This window comes from Pseudophryne corroboree, chromosome 12, assembly GCF_028390025.1.
Source record: "Pseudophryne corroboree isolate aPseCor3 chromosome 12, aPseCor3.hap2, whole genome shotgun sequence".
NCBI lineage: Eukaryota > Metazoa > Chordata > Amphibia > Anura > Myobatrachidae > Pseudophryne > Pseudophryne corroboree.
Window position 1 is genome coordinate 161,512,289 of NC_086455.1, and position 13,306 is coordinate 161,525,594.

At 42.1% G+C, this 13,306-nt stretch overlaps 1 protein-coding gene across 1 annotated transcript in view; it reads right to left on the bottom strand.

Moving 5' to 3' along the window:
- Positions 1 to 1,564: 1,564 nt before the first annotated feature.
- FERMT2 (FERM domain containing kindlin 2) overlaps positions 1,565 to 13,306 on the bottom strand; it is a 78,106-nt gene continuing 66,364 nt past the window's right edge. The window contains exons 9-15 of the mRNA XM_063946599.1: positions 11,980 to 12,145; positions 10,016 to 10,122; positions 8,877 to 9,098; positions 7,263 to 7,283; positions 5,711 to 5,835; positions 5,121 to 5,262; positions 1,565 to 4,345 (exon numbers count right to left, since the gene is read on the bottom strand). Coding sequence (XP_063802669.1) covers positions 4,172 to 4,345; positions 5,121 to 5,262; positions 5,711 to 5,835; positions 7,263 to 7,283; positions 8,877 to 9,098; positions 10,016 to 10,122; positions 11,980 to 12,145 — 957 coding nt within the window. The 3' untranslated portion in view covers positions 1,565 to 4,171. The remainder of the gene's footprint in view (positions 4,346 to 5,120; positions 5,263 to 5,710; positions 5,836 to 7,262; positions 7,284 to 8,876; positions 9,099 to 10,015; positions 10,123 to 11,979; positions 12,146 to 13,306) is intronic.

Sequence of the window (13,306 nt, forward strand, 5' to 3'; positions counted from 1 at the left end):
ATTAAATAGATATAACCGTAAATGGTTTCACATCTTCCTAGAAGACATAAAAGTCTTTGAAAAATGCCATTAAGTTTATTGGCCCCTTAATGTATTTATTGATCAAAATCATCCCATTGCCGAAAAAAAGAAGACGTAGCGGACCTCTAGGACGCAGCAACTGGCGAGAGCTACAGCAATGACTTCAACCAAAAATTGTTCCAGTAATTGCGGATCAGTCCAGGCGGCCGAGCTTTGGTTTTTTGCTCCTCATAGAACTGCTTCACTTCTGCTCTAGACTTAGGGGCCGATTCAGAGGTGGACAATAAATGGCACAGCCGCTACATCTTTGTACCCAGCGTCTGCGACAAATTCTGCAAAGGCCGCAGGAAGAGTCTTAAAAAGACATCCATGACTGGTGGCTTCTACTGTACATCAGGTGACCAAGGACAGCCAACAAAATGACACCGCCACAGATTACAGCACGCGAGGAGAACGGGGCAGTCACACCCCGCATCACCGTCCCAATTGCCAGCAGCATATCCATCACGCTTCGGCTTTTGGGGCACTGTGAGTGACATCGCAGGCACACGGGCAATATCTGCTTTATGGAAATTTCTCGATTGGGAACTTTGCCACATTTATTCTACTTCTCTACTTCAACCATTTCTTTTTAATCCTTTGTGTAATCAGACTTCCCAGGTTTAGGGGGTCAGTCAGAGTTGATCGCTCGCTGCAGATTTTCGCAGCGATCAGTTAAAAAACAGCAAAACTGCACATGCACTGCAATGGGTGGGTTATTTTGTTTCTGTGCAGGGCAAATACTGGCTGCTTTATTTTTACACTGCAATTTAGATTTCAGTTTGAACACACCCCATCCAAATCTCTCTCTGCACATGTTACATCTTCCCCACCTGTAGTGCACATGGTATTGCCCAACTGCTAACAAATTTGCTGCTGCGATCAACTCTGAATTAGGCCCTCAGATACCACAACATTCTTCTCTAGAGACAATCCCAAAGGGTCACACTTTTTCAGACACAGAAAATAAAGGTTGGAGCAATAAATTAAATAAAATACATATAATTTTTTGCATACTACCAATGTAATGGGTTCAGTTTAATTTTAGAATTTAAGATTAAGACTATAAGAACACAATTGCGGACACATGAAATAATTTTTTTTTTTTTAAATGTATCGGGGCACATCTGAGTGCATACAACCTCATCTGTCTCTTCTACACATCAGAAGGACAACGCAACAAGCCAAACACCAGGCAGGATCACAAAGTCTCTCCTTGTATGCTACTGGGGGAACATGAAACTGTGCAGTTTACAAAATGAAAAAGCAAAATCCTGGGAATGGTTGGGAAGAAAGGAAGAAAGGAAGAAAAGAAAAGAAAAAGAAAAAAAGAAAAAAAAAAAGAAAGAAATATTTTTTTTAAGTGTCAGAAAAAAAAACCCACCACAATAAATGAGAACTGAATGCGAGAGCTTATAATCAGCCATTGATGTCCATGAATATTTTAGCACAGAAACCCCCCCCCCCCCAAAAAAAAAAAAAAAAAAACCCACAAAGACAAAAGAACAAATAAAATGTTGTCTTTTATTTAAAATAAAAAGCTTTTATACATAATTTTAATTCATAACATAGCATAACAAAAACTTTAACTTGTGTTGTACGGTTGAGGTGTCTCATGCAGCCCTTTAACATGACAAACCGGCCAAATAATGAATGGCGGTGCCATACCCAGGATGTATGGAATTAGAATAGAGATCTGTGATGAGACATTTCCCTGTAACGAGGCACATGTTCTGCAATGACCAATAACTCCTAACCATTCAGATTACAGGTAATTCTAATTAAGCTTCTTTTAAATAACAGTCAGAGTCAAATGCTTTCAGTGTGCCGGGGCTCGGAGGTGGCTTTACAGTTTCTATCACGTCGGCCGCATAAACCGTGACGTGGTATATAAACAAAACAGGGTTAGCGTTGGTCTTTCATTGCACTTTCCTCAGCCAACAAATGAAAGTTCTGCAGCAACACTAGAGCCCCTATCAGAGGAGCATGTAACCTTTAGCACTGGGCCGCTTGCTAAATTGCAGCTCCCAGCCAACTATAAAGATGGCTGACCGGGAGATTAGGTTGTTCTATTTCATCTCAGTGCCAGACCGGTCCTAAGCCTGCACTTTATTGTCAAGGAGAGGCCTAAAAAGTACAGGCTGATATATAAGCATCATGTAACAACCACAAATATAGGTGCGCAAGTTCCCATTACCTAACAAAATATAATAAACAATTAATTTACTGTGTAGCGCACACCGATCTATTATTTGTAGTCAACTGATGTAGGCTATGCAGTGTTTACAGCACTTTTTGGGGGATTACACGCATGTATGTCTAATATATATATACATTTTAGATTATTTTTTTTTTGTTTGAGTGTTACAATAAATGTTATTTATCAGGCACTTGTACTTTAGGTTTAGTTACATCATCCTAGCACCATATATTTTCCCAATGTCTCTCCCCCCCTCCCCATCATGATCTAGCTGAGACGACATAGTTCTGTGACACGAGAACATTATAAAATGTAGTGATTATTTTTTTTTTTAATACACAAATAAAAATAAAATAAAAAAGGAATACATTCTTAAAAGTTGTACTTTTTTTTTTTTTTTTTTTACCTGCAGACATACTATATACCTAAAGCAAAACAGTGAGTAGTTAGGCAAAAAAACAAACAAAAAACACTGTACAATTATATAAAATTTGTGTTTTTGATTTTTTTTTTTTTTTTTTTTTACATAAGTTACACAAAAATGTATACTTCATTAGACCTTGACTTCATATTGTCATGAAACATTGCATATCTGTCGCACAGAACGCTGGTGAACACTACATTTTGCTTAATACTATACGGTGTCGATAGTCGTAGAGCAGAAAAGGTAATATACACTGGGGTAAGAAATGGATAGGATACTTTAAATCGTACCCACTGCCCTACAGACAGCGGCGGCAGCCATGTTTGCGGGTGAACCAAAACTCACTGGAACACAGTCCATCGCGTCACTAGATCATAGGAGGTGCAGCCCATAGGCAACCACTTTGTAGGCTGTATTCATAAGGGGTGTGGTATTGAAGGTTGTCAGTGTCTCGGTTGACCACTATTGATCGACAGTAACTAGGTCGACATGACTAATCTTTTTTGGTATCGTTTTCGCCTTACAGTGACCGGGAACCCCAACTGGGGCACCGCTTCGCTCGCCATGCTTCGGCCAAGGTACATTCCCAATCGTAGTCTGTGTGGACCGTAAAGTAAGTAAGTAAAAAAAAAACAATTAAGAAAAAAAAAAAAAAAAAAAAAAAACTCTCGTTGACCTAGAATATGTTGCCCTAGAGACCCTGTCGAACAAGCTACTGTCGACCAATAGATGTCGACCTAGAGACCGGATACCAATCATAAGCTGCCTATCAATTTAGCAACTGAATATTTTAACGTCCATATTGAATCGCTGACTTTGCCGCCATGGGTATTGGTTCACACAACAAAATAGCGGCCACCACCCAATGTAAGTGATTGGCACCCTGCCTTAGGGTGTTTTCTTGACGAATACTGCTCTTAAAATAGCCCAAGAATTTAAAGTTGACCTAATAGGTAAAAAAGGTAACAGCTAAAACACTATTCAGAAGACAGGACAGTTTAAAAAGTCCACAAATTTAGTTTTTTTTTAGGAACCCAATTTATTTTTTTAATTATAGATATTTTTATATTAAAGCATGCAGTACACCTGATTGTTTTAACTTCTAATCCCTGGGCAGTCATAGTGAATAACTTAAACATCTTGCATGCTCTCCTTAGCTTCGCTCACGCTTAGCCGCCTCCGCTGCTAAAAAATGGGAATCTGCCTCTCGGACCGCTGGCGGAAACGCACAACTAGTAGAAACCCTGATATTGGACGATGACCTTTTGGGCAGAGCTCGCTACATATCGCTGTGGTGGAGTACGGGAGTGCTCTGGCTAGTGCACACAGCTGGCTAAATGCAATACGTTCTTAGAGTGGATACATCTCAAGCTAACGTTTATTTAAATGTTTTTTTTTTTTCGTAAGCAGCATACTTAGGAAAAAAAAAAAAAAAATAGAACAGCTCTGGTAAATGGGGAGGAAGACGGGGAGCGGCGTGGCGGATCTCACACCCATCCGCTGGTGAGTTTAAAAAACATCTCCTCGTCGAGACTCTCGTTCTGGTCCTTGGCCCGCGTGGACAGGAAAATATATCCGCCAATAAATTCGTGAACTACTTTGCAATCCACTTCGGTGCAGATGAAGGAGAGCCTCATTTCATCTGCAAACTCCACGGTTACCTGCAGGGCACACAACACATTGGAGAGATTGTCTGGCTGCCCAATTTCCTGGGGATTTCCAAAAACCACACACACCCCACAAACAGTGCATTCATTAACAAAAGAAACGTTTACCCTATAAACTGCACACACGCAGACAAAAAGAAAAATCAGGAAGGTTACTGTGCAGAGAGTTCATTTTGTAAATACATGACCTTTATATGTCGGAGATTTCTCAACTGAATGTCTCATATTGGGGGAGCTGTATCAAACCTTGGAAAGAGCTAAAGTACCAACCTATAAGCTGCCATTTTCAAACACTGCCTCTCCACCAACATGTGATATATCTCCCCAATCGTGACTTGTTCTGCTGGTCTTGGGCAAGACTATATACTCTAATCCAGGTGTTCTCAACTCCAGTCCTCAAGTATCACCGACAGGTCATGTTTTGTGGATGTCTTTGCACAGGTAAGATAACCTATCTTGCTGGGTCCGTCATTACCCCAGCTGCTTCCACAGACAGATCCTCAGCCTCATTTCACACCAGTGGGATGAGTTGGAGCACCGACTGCAGGCCAGGCCTGATCCCAAACATCAGTGCTCGGATAGAGAGCAAGTGCAGCCAGCGCTACCAGGATGGAGTCATTACAGACCGCCTAGGGACTGTGATAAGCCTTACAGCAGAAGAGGTTCTCCTTCTTACCGATTCTTAACAAGCGCCTTTGACCATTTTATCCTGGTGATCTATATCCCCCGCCCCCTAATATAAATCTAATGGAAGGCACACGAGTCTTACCATTTTGATTTCCCAGTTGACATTCCATTGCTTCATGTTGCTAAACCGCCACGTTTTAATAGCGTCTCCAGTGTTCGCATCCATCCTGATAAGCCGATTGTAGGTAATGCCGATCAGCTCTTCTTTCTTTCCTCCTTGGAACCTGCACAAGAGGATTGAGCCTGCGTTAAGTACAGAACCTGTGAATGAGCAGCGTCACAACTGCCACTCTGTGCCGGCCCAACTGGAAGAGAGGGATGAGGGAAGGTGGGGTCTGAACTTCAATACCCCAGATATTAATACTTTCCCGGAGATTATCCATTAGTAGTCGCAATAGCACAATATTTCCTAGCACAACTGACCTACACGTTACTTACAAGTGGTAAGAAGAGAGTCAATTTAGATTTAAACCCCATAAGATGCACCTTCTGCCCTACAAATATATCCGTTTGTTGTCACATGCAAATCTCAAAAATCTGAGCCAATGACCCCTGGTATTCGGGAGTGCTCAAAACTTGTGCCAGACAGAAATATTTGCAGCGGAGACCAATATAAATATGGTCATCATTCTATAGGGGCGGTCTTTATAAAGTGCTACAAAGCAGACTGACCTGGCGATAAAATGGGTGATGCCAAATTCTGGCAGCGACTGCCACGCCTGGATGAACCTCATCTTGGCTTCTATTAGACTCATCTGAGCGACGTTCTGGTGCGCTTCCAGGATTCGGGCTGTAATCTGAGCAACAATGAAAGACCGGTCAGGACGAACCGAATTGAAATCCACATGCGCACGAACAACGACGAAGATAGAGGAGCAGAGTTATCAAGGTGGTATAACAAAGCATGGCGACTTCAGTCTGAAATTTGCGGAAAAACCACATGGGCCCATCTTTATGGTATCAGCGCCATTCTACTCGCGGCTTTCATTTTTTGCACATTAAGAAAGTGTATCCGGTGCATATGCTAAATGCTTAGCTACAAACTCAATAAGGGCTGTATTATGCAATATTGTTTTTTTACTTAAGATGGGAAACAGCTGGTGCTAAAAGAAATGTGGGCATTGGCCGTATAAGGGTGAAACCTAAAAATGAATACGGGGTTAAAGAACAAACGAAAAAAAAACAAAAAAAAAAAACAGCCCTTAGATCTCTAGATAGAACGCTAGACCCAAAGGACCATGAGATTGGTATCTAGAGGCGGTTGGAAGGAACTTGAAGTTACATGCACAGCATGCACTGAAAATTAATTAGTAAAGAGACAAAAAGCTAAACATCTAAAACAAAAAGTGTCTTCCACTTATTTCTTTCAAAAGCTATCAACATAGTGGAGATTAAGTCATATGGACGATTGCTGTACAACCAGAATTGACCACACACTATGCAAAGGAAAAGAGGATTAACAAACATCTAATTACCCGCTGGCCTGATTATTACATATAAAGTCTTGGTAGAACACGGAGAGTCTATTCTCATAAACCAGTTCCCACCAGAGTTTAATCTAGGGCCCACACACAAGCTGATCGCCCAACCTTATCTCCCCACCTAGGACCCACGCGTGGGTGGCGATACAGTGAATTACAATCACATAAACGGATCATTACATCCTCTCCTGCCGGCATATGATGAACACGCATTCCAAACAGAAGTGGCTGGCATGTGGACAAGGCAGCAGTTATCTGAAATACCAGACTCTAGATAGGGGATGGGCAACTGTTGGCACATCATGTCTCGTTAATCTGTAACCGCCGTAATGCCCGGCCAGCCAATACCCAAAACTCTGAGGTTGTTCGTTGCATCTGAAACCCTCCCAGATATGAATAACCAGAGACGGATTGTAGCGATGGGCAAATAACGAAATAATAGGCATTAGCAGTTAACGAAAGAATCTTCATGAAATAAAAGTAATTTTAGGTTAGATTTACGGGACTGCATTTGTAATTTTTCACTACACATAAAAAGAATTTAGTTTTCTCAAATATTATAAAATCAAATATATTAATAATAATATTAATTAATATTAATTAATAATATTATCAAATATATATTAGAAGGGAAGTACCGTATTTTAGAAATCTTAGTTCACAGCGGCAAATCTGAAACATTAGCAGGGTTAGAGGTCAAAATCGGCCACCGACACATAACACTACCTGTGCTTGCAACTTACCAAGTCTCTTATATAGCCTGGCTGCAGACGGCAATGCCGAGAAATGAAGGAAGGATAAAGAGGAAGGTGGAAATGTGGGGATAAAACAAAAAAGAGCAAATGAGATTTATGGACAAAAAGCAAAAGATCTGCATTTCTTCAGAGAACAGAAGTCCAGCCAAAACATGCAAATTACCTTAGAGAGAGAAAAACAAAAAGAGTAAAGTTGAATGCAAGCAAAGCGACAGGTGAATACTATAGCAGTGGAGGATGCGGGAATTACGGTTTGTATCATTCGAATATGGAAACAAAGTGGGAATGGACTGTGACATATGGGATTTTTATGCAAGGAAATTTCTTCAATCTGCTACACGGTGATCTCATCCACATGCAAAGTGTAGAACACAGATTTAAATCACACAACCCCTTCTTTGGGTTACAAGGGGCTAGCGTGTAATAAAAAAAAAAAAAAAAAAAAAATTAAAAAGGCTTCATTTCCTGACCAGCGCATCCAACACTCTCGGTGTTGCAGACCCCCTGATAATTCTGGAGTGGGCAGTTTTCAATAAAAACAAAAGGAGAGTCATTTATTTTTTGAGTGATCTTGGGAAGAATGGGTGTCCACCTCCCACCAATTTTGCATAGTCTTGCCCCCTCCTACACTCTGATTGGCGGATGACTAACACCGTTCACCAATGTGCTACTACGGCTGTATCTGAGAAGCAGCCAGCTGTATTTAAAACACAATCAGAGCGGCAGTACTGGACATTCTGTATGCCTCACGCACGCCATACATACATACATACATACATACATACATACATACATACATACATACAGTGTGCGGCCACCACCCCAGGACCTGCCACTGGGTAGCTCTAAGACAAACCACATATTACAAATTAAAATAAAAACTCTGCTGAACTTAATATGCAACTGCAATTATGCAATCAGGTGCGCCATCACTAGGTAGGCTGGCTGGCTCGCCACTATGACACATCCTCCATCCCAGCACTCTAAAAGGACCATGATTTCAGCAGCCCGGCCACTGGGGCAGAGCAGACATGTAGCATTACTCTAAAGCCTTGGGGAGCTTTTATGTTCGAGGAGGAATAAGTGTTTTGGTTTTATTTTTTTTATTATTGCTTCACACAGGTCTACATTACTATGTTTTGGGGGGAGATGATCTATTTTTTTTTTTTCCCCCTTCAAGACCGTTCATAAATAAAATACATAGTTGCAATTAAAAATGTAAGTCTTTAACGACTAACTGAATAAAAGGTCCTTTGTACTGAACAACCAGTTGACATCTCTCACTGGCAACAGGCAGATCAAATTCCGCACATTCCCCTGGCACAGCACATCCTGCAATGTACATGTCATGAGAATCTGTGGTACAGATATGTCCCATCTGACCTCTGGGACCACAAAGGGAGCCGGCTTGCCGGATGCAGGCAGGCTGGTCACTATTAACCCCTTGCTGCAGCAGCACAGCCTCACGGCTAGAAAAGCAGCTGGAGAAGCCTTGCAAAAAAAAACATACAAAGCCCCATGCCGTGTATTGCGTCAGAAGAGAGATCAGGCACTGGTGTCAGATAAATCACCACTAGGAAGAGGCTGCGGCGTCTCCGGTACCTGCTTGCTCTTGTACTTCTTCAAATATCTAGGTGAAACGACACACTCTGGGTTAATGTCCGAGTTGACTTGGTCTGGGATAAACTGTGGGTCTGGGTTCAGGTGCTGCATCTTCAGGAAAGACAAGATGTTCTGGACTTCTAGGTTGTAAGAACTATCTGCCATGGTCTTGCCTTTGGACGCCAACCGGCAGGCTGCCATCCAGTGGGCATATTGCTTCTCCTGCCAGGACACAAATTGTTATGGACAAACTGAGCAGTACAAATAGAATATATGGTCACTCGCATTTCAATAGAACTTTGGGGGTAATTCTGAGTTGATCGCAGCAGCAAGTTTGTTAGCAATTGGGCAAAACCATGTGCACTGCAGGGGGTGGGCAGATATAACATGTGCAGAGAGAGTTAGATTTAGGTGGGTTATTTTGTTTCTGTGCAGGGTAAATACTGGCTGCTTTATTTTTACACTGCAATTTAGATTTCAGTTTGAATACACCCCACCCAAATCTAACTCTGCACATGTTACATCTGCCCCACCTGCACTGCACATGGTTTTACCCAACAACTGCTAACAAATTTGCTGCTGCGATCAACTCTGAATTAGGCCCTTTTATTCTTAGTGCAGCCTTTCATCGGAGATGTTACACAATAGAGGGCAAAGTGTTTTATTGGGTGACATACCTATAGCACAACTACACCAAAATGTAATACTGATCAACAAGACCAGTGTGTTCTAGGTCTGTTGCTTATGTATGGTTATATTGTACAGAGCCAGAACTCCCATTGGTGCAAAATCACTGACCACTAGAGGGCACCACTGCTGGTCCCCCTCCACACTGGAATCGCTTCCCTAACTCATGATAGGGTTTAGACCAGGCATGTCCAAACTGCGGCCCTCCAGCTGTTGAGAAACTACACATCCCAGCATGCCCTGACACAGCTTTAGCATTCTCTGACAGCAAAACTGTCAGGGCATGCTGGGATATGTAGTTTCACAACAGCTGGAGGGCTGCAGTTTGGACATGCCTGGTTTAGACAAAAGTAGCAGTGGAGACTGGACAGGCCCTTCTAAGAAGGCAGCTAGTAATAATGTTGCAGGACGTTTCTTAGCATCTGACAAAGGTGTACGTTACAGTATCTTACAGTTTCACACCGCAGCCAGATCTCATTCATTCCTTCAGCAACTGGTATGAGGAGCTTAATGATAAACTTCTGTCCAGATATGTTGACGTCTGGGGTCACTTCACAGCCTGCAAAATAGGAACGCTTGTTATCCCAAAATGCTGTGCAAGTCCCCACATTCTCCCAGCAGCACATGTTACACTCCAGAGCAGTATCTCTAACAGTGCGTCTGCTGCCTTAATGATCTGCCAGATGTTTCAGCTATACATTAAGGTTATACTGTACTGCATTGTTACATGAGGCGTGGGAGGCGAGTGAAGGCATTACAATGCAGTGACATCATTGGGACTTCTCCGGTTTTCACAAAAGAAAGACGATTCAGCGTCTGTTTCAGTTTCATTTATTTATTTATTTATTTATTATTTGATTTCCTTTCAAATAATCAAAATAATGAAATGTGGATAAAGCAACAACTGTAGAAGCCTAAACAAGAAAAAGGAAGTGACAGTCCAAAAAAATAAATAAAAAAAAGTTGTCTAGAAGAACAGAGAAGAAAGAAAGAAAGAAAGAAAGAAAGAAAGAAAGAAAGAAAGAAAGAAAGAAAGAAAGAAAGAAAGAAAGAAAGAAAGAAAGAAAGAAAGAAAGAAAGAAAGAAAGAAAGAAAGAAAGAAAGAAAGAAAGAAAGAAAGAAAGAAAGAAAGAAAGAAAGAAAGAAAGAAAGAAAGAAAGAAAGAAAGAAAATATATGTAAAGCAGTTTATTAATCCACCAGGTACTGGACTTCTCTCTTGCTATATGGCTAATCTGGTACCATAAATGCAACTTTACCTGAACAGCACGGGAGTCTCTGACCTATGACCCCCTTTCTCTGCACAGTCGGGCCCCCTGGAGAGATCAGGCCCACACATTGGAAGACCAAAGCCGCAGTAGGCCACTAAAAACATGCTAAAATAGCACCCATCACCTAGTACCTACATAAACTGGGGCCACAGCTACCCTTTAATACGGCACCAAGAGATCACACGGCAGTTCTGCTCAGATTACTCTAACGAAGGAGCATTCTTTCAGGACCAGTCACCGGCTCTTAGTAGACGTTCCCAAAAAGGTATTCCTGGCTTTATCAGTCATGACTGTGGCCTGACATCATTTGGCAACACGTGTGTTTACTGCACTGCCGAACACAGATGGGGCTGGCACAACTCACAAGCTATCAGCTCTCCGTCACTACAGACATCCTCGCCTAAGAACCTTGCTGGATCTCAAGTGGTTCCTCTTCAAGGCTGCAATCAACTAAATCAATGCCAAGTACAACTACATGTCAACACAGGTTGGGGCGTCTTACAGCGGGGGGAGTCTTACAATTGTGCTGCTGTGGGAGGATGCTACTCCTTCCACTATCTAATTATGGGCAGCACAGATGCACAGTGGTCAGCCTGCTGTTTCACAGAACTCAGGCCTTGGGTTCGATTTACACCAAAAGGCAGATCTGTGAGGAGTTTGCATGTTCTTTTCCCCGGGTATTTTGGTTTCCTCCCACAATTCAAAAAAAAAAAAAAAAAAACACATGCAGGTTAAATTGGCCCCAGACAAAAATATGAAAAACAAGTAACCCTAGTGTATATGTGCGTGTGTACATGTGGTAGACGAGTGTAAGCTCCACTGGCGCAGGGGCTGAAGTGACTGACTAAATAAATACTCTCTGTACAGAACTATATACATGACCGTTAATAAATAACTCTAATGCTCAATCTGTAGCCTCCTCCAAGACCTTAACTTGGAACCACATTGCATAGTCCTTACTAGAAAGGTCACCTCCTCCAACTTGTCTCCTGAAATGTTTTGTGCTGCTGTGAAAAATTCAGAACTCCTCGCCCATTAGGTTATCCTGTCCCCACCCTTCTTCCAAACGCAAGTTAAAAAAAATAAAAAAATAAAATAAAATAGTGGGTTATTGTATCGCTGTAGTTTTGTCTTTCTGGCACTCACCTCTCAGGTTCATCTGGTGGGCCGGTGTTCCATTGGCCTCCTCTTTGCTCTTGTAACAAGAGATGGAGGTGTCTTTAAATGTGCACCAATACTGCTTGTAGCCCTTCAGAGTCAGTTTCTTGGGTCTGTGATGCCAAAACGCACGAGAATCAGCACAAAGGATCACTTACAGTATAGAGAACCACAAAAAGCCACATCAATGAAGAACTGCACTGGTGGAATGCCCTGCGGGCACCTGGGATGCCCAGATAAACCAGTTAGCCATATAGCCACTCAGTGTATGAAGTTTTTAGAGACATGTGTGAACCATAGGAGTACACAAAACCAGCAGCGCGTGCCCAGACCAGTTTAAAGGTCAATTAAAAAGAACAAAAATGAATACTGTTAGCTGCCCACATGCCAGTTTGGCATATGGAGTGTCGCCAGTAAGCAGTCTTTAAAAAAAAAAAAAAAAAAAATCGCCCCAAGGTGGTATTCTTCGATATGTCGTGCACTTTACAGGTGTGACACAGATTGTCCCCATAAACGGACACACACACACAAAAACTGGGCCTAATTCGGATTTGGAAGGGAAGCCAAAAAATAAAGTAACTTTCTATCTGGGACATACCATGCTGCCGTGGAAAGGGAGCAAATACATTTATATAGGTTTCTGTGCAGGGTAAATACGGGCCGCTTTTGCATGTAGCCCACAAAATGTTAGAAAGCTTTCTTTTCTCAAGCCAAGTATACACTGAACAGTATGTCACCCGTCAGCAACTGGACTGACCGCTCACATTGGAGCATATTGTGCAGTGTCTATGCCCGCTATGCGGGGGCTTGTAGTCGCGAGCGACATTGTCAGAGGTCATGTGCTACACATCATACCCGACATCGTCGCTGGCGTCCTTTAGTATGCTAATAAAGGACGGAACATGATAGTTCAGTCCTTCATTATCATTCCAATGTGTACGGGCAAATCTGGGCTGACGGACATTCGCTCCAATGTCAGAAACAAATACCCAGCGCTCAAGTGTGTACCAGCAGTTTAGATTTCAGTTTGGACACATCCCACCCACATCTAAATCTCTCTGCACATGTTACATCTGCCCCACCTGCACTGCAGCATGGTTTTAAGTTGGGAATGATCAGCTCTGTATGGTTGCACTGAATCCTCCCAGTTGCAGAAAATAGCGCACCGTTTCCGCCAACCTCACCACAAAGGACTTCATGCGTCCCTGAATCGCCAGTATTAAACTCAAGTCGGCCTAATTGGTTGCAGAGACAGGAAAATAATGAGGAATCTAAATCAAAGGGATTTAATTCATTGATTCTGCATTAAATTAAA